At 47.4% G+C, this 18,637-nt stretch overlaps 1 protein-coding gene across 2 annotated transcripts in view; it reads left to right on the top strand.

Annotated features, from left to right (window-relative positions):
• NCKAP1L (NCK associated protein 1 like) overlaps nt 1-18,637 on the top strand; it is a 294,538-nt gene that overhangs the window by 168,914 nt on the left and 106,987 nt on the right. For both annotated transcript variants that reach the window (XM_089691400.1, XM_089691401.1), the window contains exons 25-26: nt 916-998; nt 3,259-3,339. In XM_089691400.1, the coding sequence (XP_089547526.1) occupies nt 916-998; nt 3,259-3,339 (164 nt within the window). The remainder of the gene's footprint in view (nt 1-915; nt 999-3,258; nt 3,340-18,637) is intronic.

Below are 18,637 nucleotides of genomic sequence, written 5' to 3'. Positions count from 1 at the left end.
AAACCCTTGACCCTGCATTCACTATATCTGGTCTCCCACAGTACACAGGACATGGAAGTGCAATTATTTTAGTAACTATAAACTGCTAAATACCTTTTCTCATCAGCAGTTAAAGCAGTCTTGTGACTTCTATCTGTGTCCAGCCCAGCACTAGCTAAAGCTTGTAGGAGGAGTTTTCTTTCTGCTCTAAGCATGAGTAAGCACGTGTTCATGTGAAACATGTCTACTGCTCCTCTGTCCTGTCTTGGAACTGTTATGTTCTTATCATATTGCATGTAAAGGATTCCAATAAAGGATTTCATCCACCACATTGCTGTTTGTGCGGCCAACCATTCTGTTTTTCCATTGGATCTGTGATCACTGGCACTCCAGTGAACACTGGAGGGTCAGAGAAGTGAGCCGGATTGCTGGTCAGTGAACACTGAGAACTGAGTGATCAGCAGTCTTTGATCATTCAATTCTCAGTCTTAGAAGTGGTGGGGGAAAGATGCTGCATTCACCTAGGTGAGTATAAATGTTTCTTTTTTTTCAAATCCTGAACTTGTCTTTTAAGTCCGTTCTCACACGTGTCTGTATTCCATTGCTATACATGTTAAACTGCAAAGGCGGGTCTCTCAGTCCAGTGTTTTCTGGAGAAAGGTATTCAAATTTCATTCACACTTCACTTCCAAATGTTGAAGAGTAAACAGCAGATTTTCTACAATTTTCAGATATACTTCTTAACTGGTTCTCTAGGATAGGTTAGAAGAGCTACTTTTGTGATATGCTACATATGCATATGACATTATTTGTCATGTGTTTCGAATGTTGTGCTATGACTGGTGATATATAATTTGTAATGTTAAATATAGATTTATATAATGTTATTGTGATATATGGTCAAGATTTGAATCCATGGATTTTTCACTTTCTTAGCTCCAGAAAACTTGCTGAAAAGGATGACCATTATTGGAGTGATTTTGTCTTTCCGCTCACTGGCCCTGGAAGGACTTAGAGAGGTAAATAGCATAAGAGATACAAGCATCTATTTATTTTTTTTTTCAGGTACTTATATAGCACCGTCAATTTACACAGCACTTTACATATACATTGTACATTCACATCAGTCCCTAACCCTCAAGGGGTATACAATCTAAGGTCCCTAACTCACATTCATACATACACATACCAGGGCCAATTTAGACAGGATCCATATAACCTAACAGCATGTCTTTGGAGTGTGGGAGGAAACCAGAGTACCTGGAGGAAACCCACGCAGACACAGGGAGAACATGCAAACTCCAGGCAGGTGGTGCCGTGGTTGGGATTTGAACCAATGACCCTAGTACTGCCAGGCAGAAGTGCTAACCATTTAGCCACTGTGCTGTCCTTAAAACTGTATTTTGTGGTCATGGCAATCATTTGGCTGTTAAAGACCACCATTTCCCAACTGTAAGAAACAGGAAGACTGTTAGGATGATAGTAAGCAGTGGGTGACACCTAGATCAAAGTCCCTGACCTCATAGCATTATACAGCTTCAGCCTTTGAAATCCATTATAGGCAACAATTCTAAAGGTTCTTGCACACAGGCCTAAAAAGGGGGCATTTTTAGGCACTCAGGAATGTTTTTATTGATTTGAATGCAGCCTATTGCTTTCAGTGGGCCTGTATAAACAGGTGCGTAAATATCAGTAGTGGCACATTACAGTTAAAAAAAAATCTGTGTTGCAAGCAAATATTTAGCATTGTGGGAGGTAGAAGAATTTTTACAAGCATTTATTGGGCAGGAACTTTCTGCCAGGAAGATTAGGTGTTCGTATATCAGTAGCATGTGCAAGGACCCTAGGAATGCAGCTGTAGTATACTGAAAAAAGTGCTGTGGCTCAGTGTCATTCTGCAACAGCCCACCAAGGAAGAGGCTTGATTTTTTCTTGCTTAAAGTGGAAAACCCCTTTAAATGCTGAAACACTAGTAGTAGTCTTGAGTTATGTTGTGGTTTGACACCTTCCAATCAGGGTCAGCTCTACCACTAGAGGAACTTGGTAGCTGCCTCAGACACACTGCTGCCTAGGGTACAGCCATGACCTCTGGTTTCTCTTAACTCCACCATTGCCATATCTAAGGAGGGGTGCTGTGGGGGGCTTTGCCCCCCCCCGAAGATTTCAGTTGACCCCCCCCCCCCAAGTCTTACCATGGACGTTGTGCCTGGATGCTGAGTGCTTTCCCCCTTCCCTACAATAAAGGCTGGGACAAGGAGAGAGCATCCTGGAGCAGTGAAGCCTACAAAGGAGAAATGACAGGAAAGAGCCAGGCTATGCTTTCCGCTCCTGTCAGTGGAGTGATCCTTCATAAAGGAGATGACACAGCATCGCTCTTACATCAGCATGTTCAGTGTTGGATTCAATCCCTGACTCCCTGCTGCCGAGAGATGAGCGGTCATTTGAGGAGATAGGGGGCTGGGTAATCAAATTGAGTACAGCCTGATCCAAGAGCGATCCTGTGTCATCTGCTGTATGGAGGATCACTCCACTTATAGGAGAGAGAGCAAAGCACAACCCGCACCTCTACCTGGTTTCCTGCCTGTAAGTTTGGAGGGGAGCTGACAGGCCCCGGGAACTGTTCTAGGATGGGGGGGTGGATTTTGTGCTAGGAGAGGAAGATTAGAGGGAGGGAATTGTGTTAGTAGGGGGAATTGTGCTAGAAGGGGGGATTGGGAAGGATTGTGCTAGGAGGGGGGGATTTGTGCTAGGAGGGGGATTTAGGTGGGGAGGAAGGATTTGTGCTTGCAAGGGTAATTTAGAGGAGGTTGTATTGGGAGGAGGAATTTAGGGGGAACTTGTCCTAGTAGGCGGGATTGGTGGGATTTATGCTAGGAGGGAGATTTGGGGGAGAGAATTTTTGCTAGGGTGGAAAATTTGAGCGGAAAGTGCTAGACTATTTTGCGTCCTAGGCAAGACCAGCTACATGCACCCACCCCCCATCCAAAAATAAATAAATACATAAATAAAACTTCACCCCTCCAAGCACACATCCTCTTTCCCCTCAAATTTTCCACCCTAGCACAAATTCTCTCCCCCAAAGCCGTGCTTCCAATGTACAAACTCTATGCAGTTGCAATTACATGTCATTATTTTGAATATGACAGAGAGTACTTTTGCACAAAATCATGGATTCTTTAGGACACAGTAAGCAAAGTTTTAGTCATTTATTTACAGTATAATCAGCCTAACAAACCTGTAATGTTAGATTGCATTATAGTTTTTTTTTATTTTTCATAGGTATTCACTAACCACTGCCCATATTTGATGAGCCCTATTGAATTTTTAAAGGATTTTGTCACCCCTGATCTTGACATTCAGGTATGATAATACATGTGTTTTTACAATAAATGGCATACTACAGTTTTTCCTATTTAACTTGCCCAAATTCTCAAGAAAATGTTCTAGTGCTCTTCTTTTGTATACATGACATAATCTCTTACCTATTTATAAATTTACACATCAGACTACAATCCCTCATCAAACTTTGTTGGCTAAAACCTGGCTTCCTCTTTGTAATCAATAAACTTTTATACAGAATGTGGCTCATATATTTGCAAATGCAGATTCTTGGAGCTGGGATGAGCTGGGTGAAAGGACGAAACCCAGGATTGGGTGGATCAGGAAGTACAGAGTCTTGGAGTGGAGTGTATTACTGTTTTACCTTCTTGTAAATATTTTGCCTACCTGTCTTTGTGGCATTGGTTTTCTTGCCATTATATACATTTTCCTTGGCAGCTGAGTCTCAAAAGTTGATATTGTGACTTGGCCAGAGGGGTAAAGGGTACAGTTAGCTTACTATATTTCTATATTCTCCACTAAATATTTTTAATTTGCATTAAACCGGAACTAAACCAATTGATTTAACAGTTAAATTCAACCTGTCACATTTACTTGTGCTCTCAACCCAACTGTCAAACCATCAAATGGCTGGTGTCATAACTGATCACATGTGCAGCATCATGGCAATTGCAGATCAAATAGAAGCTAAGACGGCAGCTTCCTTGACTATAAAGGATAGTAGGGTTGAGTTCCACTTTGAAGCCTGAAAAGGAAAGTTACTAAGTTTATAAACTATTATTCCTGTCATTTCTATGTCTATATTTTAAATAAACATTTAATACAAACATACTTCCATGCACCAGTGTGTGCAGTGCATGCTGGGCCTGTTAATAAGAAAGCTGAGCACTGGTTGTGCACTCTCCGAGTGTTCTGGCAGACTGATTAGGGACAACAATGTGGGGAGGAGGAGGTATTACCCTCTCCTGAGTCACGGTCAGCTGTGTATCTAACCTGAGATCCTGTTATTCGTGTTTTTACAGCACGTTCAATATCCAGATATCTTAAACCCTAGTGCTACAAAAGGTTTAATATAACTAGAGATGAGCGAATCGAACTTGGCGAAGTGGAATTTGTTTCGAAGATTAGGAAAAATTCAATTCGCGCCGAATCCGAAAATTTGCAGACTTCGGATGCGCGAATCAAAATTTTCCAAAAATGGCGGCGACCTGTGTGGCGACGGAGCGGGGATCTCTGGGAAGGCGCGCAGAAAAGGCGCGCTGACCCATAATGCATTCATTCATGACATGTGATCGCATTAGCCAATCAGCAGCCAGCCAGCCAGCACTGTGTAATGGTCGAGCTATAAATTGCGGCCATCTTACAATTCTCCATTAGCCTCCGGTCATTCAAGAGAGACAGACCTCTCTGTATTAGGGACAGAGTTAGGGCCAAAGAGACTTTAGGGCCACAGAATCGTTACTTAGGGACACAGAATTGTTACTCAGGGACACAGAATTCTTACTCAGGGACACAGAACTGTTACTCAGGGACACAGAATTGTTACTCAGGGACAGACACAGAATTGTTACTGAGGGACACAGAATTGTTACTGAGGGACACAGAATTGTTACTCAGGGACACAGAACTGTTACTCAGGGACACAGAATTGTTACTCAGGGACAGACACAGAATTGTTACTGAGGGACACAGAATTGTTACTGAGGGACACAGAATTGTTACTCAGGGACACAGAACTGTTACTCAGGGACACAGAATTGTTACTCAGGGATACAGAACTGTTACTCAGGGACACAGAATTGTTACTCAGGGACAAACACAGAATTGTTACTGAGGGACACAGAATTGTTACTGAGGGACACAGAATTGTTACTGAGGGACACAGAATTGTTACTCAGGGACAGACACAGAATTGTTACTGAGGGACACAGAATTGTTACTGAGGGACACAGAATTGTTACTCAGGGACACAGAATTGTTACTCAGGGACACAGAACTGTTACTCAGGGAAACAGCATTGTTACTCAGGGACACAGAACTGTTACTCAGGGACACAGAATTGTTACTCAGGGACAGACACAGAATTGTTACTGAGGGACACAGAATTGTTACTGAGGGACACAGAATTGTTACTCAGGGACAGACACAGAATTGTTACTGAGGGACACAGAATTGTTACTGAGGGACACAGAATTGTTACTGAGGGACACAGAATTGTTACTCAGGGACAGACACAGAATTGTTACTCAGGGACACAGAATTGTTACTGAGGGACACAGAATTGTTACTGAGGGACACAGAATTGTTACTCAGGGACAGACACAGAATTGTTACTGAGGGACACAGAATTGTTACTCAGGGACACAGAATTGTTACTCAGGGACACAGAATTGTTACTCAGGGACACAGAATTGTTACTCAGGGACAGACACAGAATTGTTACTGAGGGACACAGAATTGTTACTCAGGGACACAGAATTGTTACTCAGGGACACAGAACTGTTACTCAGGGACACAGAATTGTTACTCAGGGACACAGAACTGTTACTCAGGGACACAGAATTGTTACTCAGGGACAGACACAGAATTGTTACTGAGGGACACAGAATTGTTACTGAGGGACACAGAATTGTTACTGAGGGACACAGAATTGTTACTGAGGGACAGACACAGAATTGTTACTGAGGGACACAGAATTGTTACTGAGGGACACAGAATTGTTACTGAGGGACACAGAATTGTTACTCAGGGACACAGAATTGTTACTCAGGGACACAGAACTGTTACTCAGGGACACAGAATTGTTACTCAGGGACAGACACAGAATTGTTACTGAGGGACACAGAATTGTTACTGAGGGACACAGAATTGTTACTGAGGGACAAAGAATTGTTACTCAGGGACAGACACAGAATTGTTACTGAGGGACACAGAATTGTTACTGAGGGACACAGAATTGTTACTCAGGGACACAGAATTGTTACTCAGGGAAACAAAATTGTTACTCAGGGACACAGAACTGTTACTCAGGGACACAGAATTGTTACTCAGGGACACAGAACTGTTACTCAGGGACACAGAATTGTTACTCAGGGACAGACACAGAATTGTTACTGAGGGACACAGAATTGTTACTGAGGGACACAGAATTGTTACTCAGGGACAGACACAGAATTGTTACTGAGGGACACAGAATTGTTACTGAGGGACACAGAATTGTTACTCAGGGACACAGAACTGTTACTCAGGGACACAGAACTGTTACTCAGGGACAGAGAATTGTTACTCAGGGACAGACACAGAATTGTTACTGAGGGACACAGAATTGTTACTGAGGGACACAGAATTGTTACTCAGGGACAGACACAGAATTGTTACTGAGGGACACAGAATTGTTACTGAGGGACACAGAATTGTTACTCAGGGACACAGAATTGTTACTCAGGGACACAGAACTGTTACTCAGGGACACAGAATTGTTACTCAGGGACACAGAACTGTTACTCAGGGACACAGAATTGTTACTCAGGGACAGACACAGAATTGTTACTGAGGGACACAGAATTGTTACTGAGGGACACAGAATTGTTACTGAGGGACACAGAATTGTTACTCAGGGACACAGAATTGTTACTCAGGGACAGACACAGAATTGTTACTGAGGGACACAGAATTGTTACTGAGGGACACAGAATTGTTACTCAGGGACAGACACAGAATTGTTACTGAGGGACACAGAATTGTTACTGAGGGACACAGAATTGTTACTCAGGGACACAGAATTGTTACTCAGGGACACAGAATTGTTACTCAGGGACACAGAATTGTTACTCAGAGACAGACACAGAATTGTTACTGAGGGACACAGAATTGTTACTCAGGGACAGAGAATTGTTACTCAGGGACACAGAACTGTTACTCAGGGACACAGAATTGTTACTCAGGGACACAGAACTGTTACTCAGGGACACAGAATTGTTACTCAGGGACAGACACAGAATTGTTACTGAGGGACACAGAATTGTTACTGAGGGACACAGAATTGTTACTGAGGGACACAGAATTGTTACTGAGGGACAGACACAGAATTGTTACTGAGGGACACAGAATTGTTACTGAGGGACACAGAATTGTTACTCAGGGACAGACACAGAATTGTTACTCAGGGACACAGAATCGTTACTCAGGGACACAGAATCGTTGAATTAAAGAGTATGTCAGACAACACGCAGAGGAGTGGCAGAGGAGGCAATGTTTCAGGAGCGAGCAGACGTGGCAGCAGAGGAAGGGGTCGAGGCAGCACTAGTCGCAGCCAGAAGCCAGTGCTCCCGGTGTCATCCAGCGGTCGTGTCTCCACCGACAACCCTGCCGTCATCGATTGGTTGGCTCGGTCGTCTTCCTCTTCCCAGGTCACCTCTGACACCTACAGCCAACGGTCGGTGGGTCCGTCAGACACAACCGTTAGTTGGCATGGCCCGGGAGCAAGCCCACTGAAATCACGTGTCCTCTACCTGCCCCTGTCCTTTGGTGTTCCCTCACCAAGCGAAGTATCGCATGCTGTGGGCTCAGCCCCACTGTACAGTGAGGAAGAGCTAACAGAGGGCGGTCAGGAACAGGGGAGACATCCGCCTCTTCAGCAGCCAGGCGAAGAAGTACTGGCGAGGAGAGTGGCTCGGTAGCCGGTCTAGAGACAGGTCTGTCTCCTGACCCACACGCAGCCGAGGGGGCTAGTAGTGAGGCGGAGACCCTAATTGATGATGATGAGGCTGATCGCACTTGGCAGCCTCGTCGTCATCAGGCTATTGCTTCCGCATCATCAGGAGAAGAGGGTGCCAGCTTGGCAGCGAGCAAAACAGTCGGTGGGTTGCCCAGGAGGCAGCAGGGTCGCAGCAGTGTCAGTGGAGGCAAACGGCCACGGAGTAGAGCACCAGCTCCACTGCAGCCTACCACCACGGCCAGTAGTGGTGCCGGTGTGCACGGAGGAAGTAGCAGTCAGCCAGTGAGGAGTAGCGGGGGCAAAGTTTCCTACTCGGCGGTGTGGCAATTTTTCGTCAAGCCGCCCGAGGAAGTAAACCTAGCCGTATGTCGACTATGTGGCCAGAAAGTCAAGAGTGGCCAGGGGGCCCATGTCTCCATCGCCACACTCTGCCATGTGCCACTTTCAGGTCTCCTCACACTGCTGGTGGGTTCCATTTTGTCATAGGGTGCTGGCAGATTACGGGCCTCCCATTGCTGCTGCCAGGCCCGTAATCTGTCATGGGCCCCTGTACCGCCTCCTCATGCTGCTGCCAGGCCCGTAATCTGTCATGGGTCCCTGTACGGCCTCCCATTGCTGCTGTCTCCATCGCCACACTCTGCCATGTGCCACTTTCAGGTCTCCTCACACTGCTGGTGGGTTCCATTTTGTCATAGGGTGCTGGCAGATTACGGGCCTCCCATTGCTGCTGCCAGGCCCGTAATCTGTCATGGGCCCCTGTACCGCCTCCTCATGCTGCTGCCAGGTCCAGAGTGTGTCATGGGTCCCTGTACGGCCTCCCATTGCTGCTGTCTCCATCGCCACACTCTGCCATGTGCCACTTTCAGGTCTCCTCACACTGCTGGTGGGTTCCATTTTGTCATAGGGTGCTGGCAGATTACGGGCCTCCCATTGCTGCTGCCAGGCCCGTAATCTGTCATGGGCCCCTGTAGCGCCTCCTCATGCTGCTGCCAGGTCCAGAGTGTGTCATGGGTCCCTGTACGGCCTCCCATTGCTGCTGTCTCCATCGCCACACTCTGCCATGTGCCACTTTCAGGTCTCCTCACACTGCTGGTGGGTTCCATTTTGTCATAGGGTGCTGGCAGATTACGGGCCTCCCATTGCTGCTGCCAGGCCCGTAATCTGTCATGGGCCCCTGTACCGCCTCCTCATGCTGCTGCCAGGCCCGTAATCTGTCATGGGTCCCTGTACGGCCTCCCATTGCTGCTGTCTCCATCGCCACACTCTGCCATGTGCCACTTTCAGGTCTCCTCACACTGCTGGTGGGTTCCATTTTGTCATAGGGTGCTGGCAGATTACAGGCCTCCCATTGCTGCTGCCAGGCCCGTAATCTGTCATGGGCCCCTGTACCGCCTCCTCATGCTGCTGCCAGGCCCGTAATCTGTCATGGGTCCCTGTACGGCCTCCCATTGCTGCTGTCTCCATCGCCACACTCTGCCATGTGCCACTTTCAGGTCTCCTCACACTGCTGGTGGGTTCCATTTTGTCATAGGGTGCTGGCAGATTACGGGCCTCCCATTGCTGCTGCCAGGCCCGTAATCTGTCATGGGCCCCTGTACCGCCTCCTCATGCTGCTGCCAGGTCCAGAGTGTGTCATGGGTCCCTGTACGGCCTCCCATTGCTGCTGTCTCCATCGCCACACTCTGCCATGTGCCACTTTCAGGTCTCCTCACACTGCTGGTGGGTTCCATTTTGTCAAAGGGTGCTGGCAGATTACGGGCCTCCCATTGCTGCTGCCAGGCCCGTAATCTGCCATGGGCCCCTGTACCGCCTCCTCATGCTGCTGCCAGGTCCAGAGTGTGTCATGGGTCCCTGTACGGCCTCCCATTGCTGCTGTCTCCATCGCCACACTCTGCCATGTGCCACTTTCAGGTCTCCTCACACTGCTGGTGCTGTCCATTTTGTCATAGGGTGCTGGCAGATTACGGGCCTCCCATTGCTGCTGCCAAGCCCCTAATCTGTCATGGGCCCCCGTACCGCCTCCTCATGCTGCTGCCAGGCCCGTAATCTGTCATGGGTCCCTGTACGGCCTCCCATTGCTGCTGTCTCCATCGCCACACTCTGCCATGTGCCACTTTCAGGTCTCCTCACACTGCTGGTGGGTTCCATTTTGTCATAGGGTGCTGGCAGATTACGGGCCTCCCATTGCTGCTGCCAGGCCCGTAATCTGTCATGGGCCCCTGTACCGCCTCTTCATGCTGCTGCCAGGCCCGTAATCTGTCATGGGTCCCTGTACGGCCTCCCATTGCTGCTGTCTCCATTGCCACACTCTGCCATGTGCCACTTTCAGGTCTCCTCACACTGCTGGTGGGTTCCATTTTGTCATAGGGTGCTGGCAGATTACGGGCCTCCCATTGCTGCTGCCAGGCCCGTAATCTGTCATGGGCCCCTGTACCGCCTCCTCATGCTGCTGCCAGGCCCGTAATCTGTCATGGGTCCCTGTACGGCCTCCCATTGCTGCTGTCTCCATCGCCACACTCTGCCATGTGCCACTTTCAGGTCTCCTCACACTGCTGGTGGGTTCCATTTTGTCATAGGGTGCTGGCAGATTACGGGCCTCCCATTGCTGCTGCCAGGCCCGTAATCTGTCATGGGCCCCTGTACCGCCTCCTCATGCTGCTGCCAGGTCCAGAGTGTGTCATGGGTCCCTGTACGGCCTCCCATTGCTGCTGTCTCCATCGCCACACTCTGCCATGTGCCACTTTCAGGTCTCCTCACACTGCTGGTGGGTTCCATTTTGTCATAGGGTGCTGGCAGATTACGGGCCTCCCATTGCTGCTGCCAGGCCCGTAATCTGCCATGGGCCCCCGTACCGACTCCTCATGCTGCTGCCAGGTCCAGAGTGTCTCATGGGTCCCTGTACGGCCTCCATTGCTGCTGTCTCCATCGCCACACTCTGCCATGTGCCACTTTCAGGTCTCCTCACACTGCTGGTGGGTTCCATTTTGTCATAGGGTGCTGGCAGATTACGGGCCTCCCATTGCTGCTGCCAGGCCCGTAATCTGCCATGGGCCCCCGTACCGCCTCCTCATGCTGCTGCCAGGTCCAGAGTGTGTCATGGGTCCCTGTACGGCCTCCCATTGCTGCTGTCTCCATCGCCACACTCTGCCATGTGCCACTTTCAGGTCTCCTCACACTGCTGGTGGGTTCCATTTTGTCATAGGGTGCTGGCAGATTACGGGCCTCCCATTGCTGCTGCCAGGCCCGTAATCTGTCATGGGCCCCTGTACCGCCTCCTCATGCTGCTGCCAGGCCCGTAATCTGTCATGGGTCCCTGTACGGCCTCCCATTGCTGCTGTCTCCATCGCCACACTCTGCCATGTGCCACTTTCAGGTCTCCTCACACTGCTGTTGGTTTCCATTTTGTCATAGGGTGCTGGCAGATTACGGGCCTCCCATTGCTGCTGCCAGGCCCGTAATCTGCCATGGGCCCCCGTACCGACTCCTCATGCTGCTGCCAGGTCCAGAGTGTCTCATGGGTCCCTGTACGGCCTCCCATTGCTGCTGTCTCCATCGCCACACTCTGCCATGTGCCACTTTCAGGTCTCCTCACACTGCTGGTGGGTTCCATTTTGTCATAGGGTGCTGGCAGATTACGGGCCTCCCATTGCTGCTGCCAGGCCCGTAATCTGCCATGGGCCCCCGTACCGACTCCCCATGCTGCTGCCAGGTCCAGAGTGTCTCATGGGTCCCTGTACGGCCTCCCATTGCTGCTGTCTCCATCGCCACACTCTGCCATGTGCCACTTTCAGGTGTCCTCACACTGCTGGTGGGTTCCATTTTGTCATAGGGTGCTGGCAGATTACGGGCCTCCCATTGCTGCTGCCAGGCCCGTAATCTGCCATGGGCCCCCGTACCGCCTCCTCATGCTGCTGCCAGGTCCAGAGTGTCTCATGGGTCCCTGTACGGCCTCCCATTGCTGCTGTCTCCATCGCCACACTCTGCCATGTGCCACTTTCAGGTCTCCTCACACTGCTGGTGGGTTCCTTTTTGTCATAGGGTGCTGGCAGATTACGGGCCTCCCATTGCTGCTGCCAGGCCCGTAATCTGCCATGGTCCCCCGTACCGACTCCTCATGCTGTGACGTTGCAACAAGGTGGAATTCAACCCTACATATGTTAACCGCCTTTACGAACAGCGAAACGCCATCACCGATTTCCTGATGTTACAAGCGGATAAAGGTACTCCCCTGTGTAACTTAGATGTCAGCCATTGGCAGCTCATGCCTGACACCTGCCGCTTACTCAGGCCCTTTGAGGAGGCCACGCTATTCGTGAGTCGGCAGGACTATGGGATGAACGACGTCATTCCTCTGTTGCACGTCCTGGAACAAATGCTGTTAACAATGGCTGGTCAGGGTGCGGTAGACGTGGCGCACAGATCTCAACGCCACATGACCCCTGTGGGGGCAGGACAGGAAGAAGAGGAGGAGGTAGAGGAGGACATTGGTGCTCAGGAATTATTGAGTGAAATGGGTGGTTTTTCCACTCAGCGGACAGGAGTGGAGGAGCAGGAGCATCTGGTAGAGGAGGAGGAGGAGACAGAGGACCCAGACGCACTGTGGCAGTATGCTGTGGAGATGGAGGCAGGGAGTCCCTCGCATTCCTTGGCACAAATGGCCCATAGCATGCTCAGTTGCTTGCGTAGCGACAGCCGAATAATAACCATCAGACAGAGGGATGACTTTTGGCTGTCCACCTTGTTGGACCCTCGCTACCGTTCAAAAATGGTGGCCTTTTTCACACCTGCTGAGAGGGAGGCCAAAATAAAGTACTATAAAAACCTCCTATGTAGTCAGTTGGTCTCTGCCTTTCTGCGCCAATGTCCATCCTCAGACACTGTGGGCCCTGTGCGCTCGTGTTCCGCTGCCATGGCAGCAGGGGAGGGGCGGGGTGGTAGGAGCAGTGGCAGCTCCACCAGCAGCGGCTGCCTCAGTCTGCAGTCGATGATGAGTAGCTTTCTTCACCAGTGCAGTGAGGAAACTACTAACCAGCCGCAGCAGCAGCAGCATGAGGTGGACCTGGAGCAGGACCTCAAACAACAGGCTTGGGCCTACTTGGACAGCACCCTGCCAACCGAGGTAGACAATCCCCTTGACTACTGGGCAACGAAACTTGACCTTTGGCCCCAACTAGCTGAATTTGCCCTTGAAAGGCTGTCATGCCCGGCCAGTAGCGTGGCATCGGAGCGCGTGTTTAGTGCGGCAGGAGGTATTGTAACTCCGCGGAGGACACGACTGTCCACCCAAAGTGTGGAGAGACTCACGTTTGTGAAAATGAATCAGGCGTGGATTAGTCTGGATTTCAAACCACCAGTTCCTGACACAACTGACTAAATCCGCCATGAATCATGCCCCAAACATGTTATTATTTTTAACATAGGCCTCTGTATGGCCTTCAATTTAAGCTGCTTACGCTTCGCCACTCTGCCATGGGCCCCTGTACCACCTCCTCTTGCTGCTGCCAGGTCCAGAGTGTGTCATGGGTCCCTGTACGGCCTCCCATTGCTGCTGTCTCCATCGCCACACTCTGCCATGTGCCACTTTCAGGTCTCCTCACACTGCTGGTGGGTTCCATTTTGTCATAGGGTGCTGTATGGCCTCCCATTGCTGCTGCCTCCACCGCCACACTGTGGCTCCACACTCTGGTTTTGGCCCCGTGACTGCCCAAATGAGTGAAGTGTGCGGTGATTCTAAGATCGACGGCACTCATCTGCATGTCATACTGACTGACAGTATTATTTCTCTTCCCCAGCAGACTCCAAGGGCATTTAAATTAAAGGTACAGTGTTCTGCACTAATATAAAGGCTCTCTGAAGCCTAGAAACACCCTTTTTATAAGTTAAATTCGCAGCGAATATATTTGCCTCGAATCAAATTTATTCCTCGAATTCGCCGAATCAGCCGAATCGAATTTTTGAATACTTCGCTCATCTCTAAATATAACATATATTACATATATAATATACATATAATATTCAAAATTTCAGATATTCCTGACTAAAATATATCAATGTTTAATATCTTGAATATAATAAAGAAAGTATACCGTATGCAAAAAGTTTACACATTAGTGACCTAAAGGGAGTCTACGGCTTCAGAGCCTTATGTAAAGCACTCTCAGTATTTCTATAGACCAAGACCTTCAGTTAAGCTGATTTGAAAAATTCCAAAGGAGGGGATGGTGGTCTAACCGCCATAACACAATCTTGAAGATTTTATTTTCTGCTCATAATACAATGACAACTTATTTTATGAGACCTTCAGGAACTGTCTTCCCTGTATTGTGTGTTCTCTGTTATTTCACACTATTTATTTATATGACTGGTTGAAGCTGAATAACCTTGGAGATCAATTCAAGCAAACAGCAAGGTAGATTGATGTTAAGTACATAAGGAAAGGCACACATCTACACTGTGACTGACAACTTTTCTACGAGCACAGCGGACACAGACTGATGTATATGTACTCTGGGTGCCATCATTTATCATAATTTTTTTTCTAAATATCCTGAAAAGCAGGTTTTTGTGAACAGTTTCTGTAGCATTACCTGACCTCTAATGATTGCTAATGATCACACTTTGCTATGACCATCAACTATTGATTGTACAATTGGAGCATTTTATGATCATGCACGGCCATTCACAGATGATTGTACCTTACACAATTGGCTAGCTGCTGGATTGAAAATGTTGTGTGCTGTTTGCCCTTATGACAGCAATTTATATAGAATCTCTAGCTCTCATTGTTGCTCTGTGCCAAGATACTGAGGACAGATGTCCAGGTATTACACTATAATAGTTATCCAAACACATTATTTTATTTATGCTGATACCCACGCTCTCCACGACGATAGGTTATTTGTAATGGGAGTATGTATGAAAGTGCAAATGAACATTATGCTGTTTTTCTGCATTTTTCCACGCAACTAATGTATAGATTTGTTAGTGTTGTAACTGACACTTTAACCTCCCTAGCGGTCTGATTATGTCAGTATTTCTGTGCTCAAAGTGGTACATTGTTTTCAATGGAAATATGTTGTTTTTTTATTGTAGGCCTGTAATTCTTAGGAGTAACTCACTGAAATCTGTCCGAACAAGAGTCTAGTAAACATCCCGGGTATGATAAAATTTGAAACACGAAATCATAAATTATAATATAATAAATAATGATAAAAAATAATAATATAATAATAATAAATTTAATTCAATAATGTAATCAAACCAAAAACACTGAAATTTGAAATAGAGTGCCAAGTTTGCACATCACTGATCTTAGTTGCAGAATCGTTTTCAGTGTCTGCCGAATTTCCCCACAAATCATTATCACTCATTTATGCAAGTTGTTCTAATTTACTATCGCTGTTCTCTAGCTGGTCGAAAACCGCTTTTGACCTAAAGGGACGCTTTTTGGACGCCATGGACATTCTCAGTTTCCAGGCAGAGAGAACAGTAAAAATGCAGGCAGGACACGGGACAAAGTACTCGGGACAAAATGTATGTGAAATGCTTTGATACAGTAATGTTATACTATGAGATTTTAGTGTATTGAGTGAATGTCACATTTATACATTTTTGAATTTCCCGCTGGTTCTGTCCCCCGTACGTCCTATACGTCCCGACACTTGCTGGGAATGGAACCCGGAAGACGGATACCGGCATCAGCCGGATGAGATGGCCGAGGACGCTGCAAAGGGGACATCGCGGGATCGCAGGACAAGGTAAGTGATCGAGGGAATTCCTGAGCAATGCTGCAGGGTAATCCCGAGTGTAGCTCGGGGTTACCGCTTCTGGTACTGAAAGTTAACCCCAAGCTAGACTCGGGAATACCGCCAGGGGGGTTAATTATATTTTCCATTGGTATTTAATTCAAACTTTTTTTTAAGAAGTTTGTAAAACTAAGTTTTTCTGTTTCTTTTGATAGATATAGGAAGGGTTAGGCCTTGTTCACATGGGACATAATATATCGTACCCCTGTGCAGGGGTGTGTGTTCCATGCATCCCTATGCAGGCAGTCCTATTGGTGTCTGTTGGGACATAGTGGCTGCATAGACACAACCACTATGTCCCAATATGATATCTATGTGGGTGCAGTTGCAGTGGCATGTGAGTCCCTAAACGCAGTCAGCATGAGTTTGGTATCCATATCCACACATCTGTCATATTGGGACACAGTTGCTGTATCCGTGTAGGCTTTGTGTTCCAATAAACATCAAATGGACTGCCTGTATGGGGATGTGAAGAACACTGGTAAATTCCAGGTAAACATGCCCCTTTATTGGCATATGGTATTGCACCATTTTGTACTTGCCTGCTCTGAACAATAGTATTGCACAGAGTGGCCTGAACCCCCTCTTCTAGGGTCCCCCACCGGTGCTCTAGTCTCCTCTTCTTCTCAGTTCGTCACCATATGAAGCCACTTATTATGGGGGCGCACCTCTGGGCTCACACCCAAATCTGAAAGTGTGTGTCCATAGTCACACAGTGTGGTTTGGCACCACCCCATTACCTCTTAATGGGATTTGACTGACAGCAGCAGGAGCCAATGACTCCTGCTGCTCTCACTGAGTGCTGTGAGGAGAGGAAGAGAGCGCAGCACTGCTACACTTGGACACAGTTCTGGATAAAAATAGGATAAGGTGATCTCAACGGGGAAAAATATCATGCTGGATATCTATATTGATACGGACTGTGTAATGTGTTAGGAATGTAAGGATGCTCCATTGTTTGATGGAAATGAAAATTAGCAACCTACAGAGGACTGAATTCAAAGACACCCCAAAAATCTAAGTGAAAAAATTATGCAGCAGGCTAGTCCATTTTGCTGAAATTTGATTGCAGCAACTCAAAATGGTAGTTTGTATGGCCCCCATGTGCTTGTATGCATGCCTGACAACCTCTGGGTATGCTCCTAATGAGAGGACAGATGGTGTCCTGAGGTATTTCCTCCCAGATCTGGACCAGGGCATCACTAAGCTGCTGGACAGTCTGAAGTACAACCTGGAGGCATTGGATGGACTGAAACATGATATTTCAGAGGTTTTCTATTGGATTTAGGTCAGGCGAGTGTGGAGGCCATTCAATCATATCAATTCCTTCATCATCCAGGAACTGCCTGCATACTCTCGCCACATGAGGCCTGGCATTGTCATGCATCAGGAAGAACCCAAGACCGACCCACTGCACCAGCGTAGGGTCTGACAGTGGGTCCAAGGATTTCATCCCGATACCTAATGGCAGTCAGGGTGCCATTGTCTATCCTGTAGAGGTCTTTGCATCCCTCAATGGATATGCCTTCCCAGACCATCACTGACCTACCACCAAAATGGTCATGCTGAATGATGTTACAGGCAGCATAACATTCTCCATGGCTTCTCAAGACCCTTTCACATCTGTCACATGTGCTCAGGGTGAACCTGGTCTCATCTGTGAAAAGCACAGGGCGCCAGTGGCAGACCTGCCAATTCTGGTGTTCAGTGGCAAATGCCAATCAAGCTGTATGGTGCCGGGCAGTGAGCACAGGGCCCACTAGAGGACGTCAGGCCCTCAGGCCACCCTCATGAAGTCTGTTTCTGATTGTTTGGTCAGAAACATTATCACCAGTGGCCTGCTGGAGGTCATCTTGTTGGGCTCTGGCAGTGCTCATCCTGTTCCACAAAGGAGAAGATACCAGTCCTGCTGATGGGTTAAGAACCTTCTATGGTCCTGTCCAGCTCTCCTAGAGTAACTGCCTGTCTTGTGGAATCTGCTCCATGCTTTTGAGACTGTGCTGGGAGACACAGCAAACCTTCTGGCAATGGCACGTATTGATGTGCCATCCTGGAGGAGTTGGAATGGCTGTGCAACCTCTGTAGGGTCCAGGTATTATCTCATGCTAGCAGTAGTGACACTGACCCTAGCCAAATGTAAAAGTACTGAAAAATAGTCATAAAAGATGGGTAGGGAAAAAAATGTCAGTGGCCTCCACCTGTAAAACCATTCCTGTTTTGGGGGTTGTCTTGATGTTGCCCATCTAGTGCACCTGTTGTTAATTTCATTAACACCAAAGCAGCTGAAACCGATTAACAACTCCCTCTGCTACTTAACTGACTAGATCAATATCCCAGGGGTTTAATTGACTTGATGCTATACTCTAATTAAAAAGCGTTCCTTTGATTTTTTTTGAGCAGTATACATTTCAATTGTCATTATCAGATGTGATGATAAAGCTTACATGTTAAAACAGCGGAAAATGGCAGGGTTTTTTTAAAATGTAGAATTTATAAGGGACACATTTTATGCATTTTTATAGGGAGTCTATAGTAATTTTGAGCCAGGTTTGTTAATTATTATTATTTATTTATTAGGTTCATACATTTTAAAATATACAGTCTTTGTATATTTAATACATTAAACAGAGTTTATAGCGAGGACACTGGTAGCTGTCTGCTAATTTGAACAAAAACCTTTTATTAGTTCTCATCACATTAAATAATAATAAAAACGGATGAAATCACTACGTATTCTGTATTAGGCCTTACGTTTTCCCTTGTAATTTTCAAACATAATGCAAAAAGCGTTTTTGCA

The sequence above is a fragment of the Staurois parvus genome, unplaced genomic scaffold, assembly GCF_062004578.1.
Source record: "Staurois parvus isolate SC_StPar_1 unplaced genomic scaffold, SC_StPar_1.0 ptg000562l, whole genome shotgun sequence".
Classification (NCBI taxonomy): domain Eukaryota; kingdom Metazoa; phylum Chordata; class Amphibia; order Anura; family Ranidae; genus Staurois; species Staurois parvus.
The sequence above is the reverse complement of the archived record's forward strand: the minus strand, read 5'-3'. Positions and strand labels throughout refer to the sequence as shown.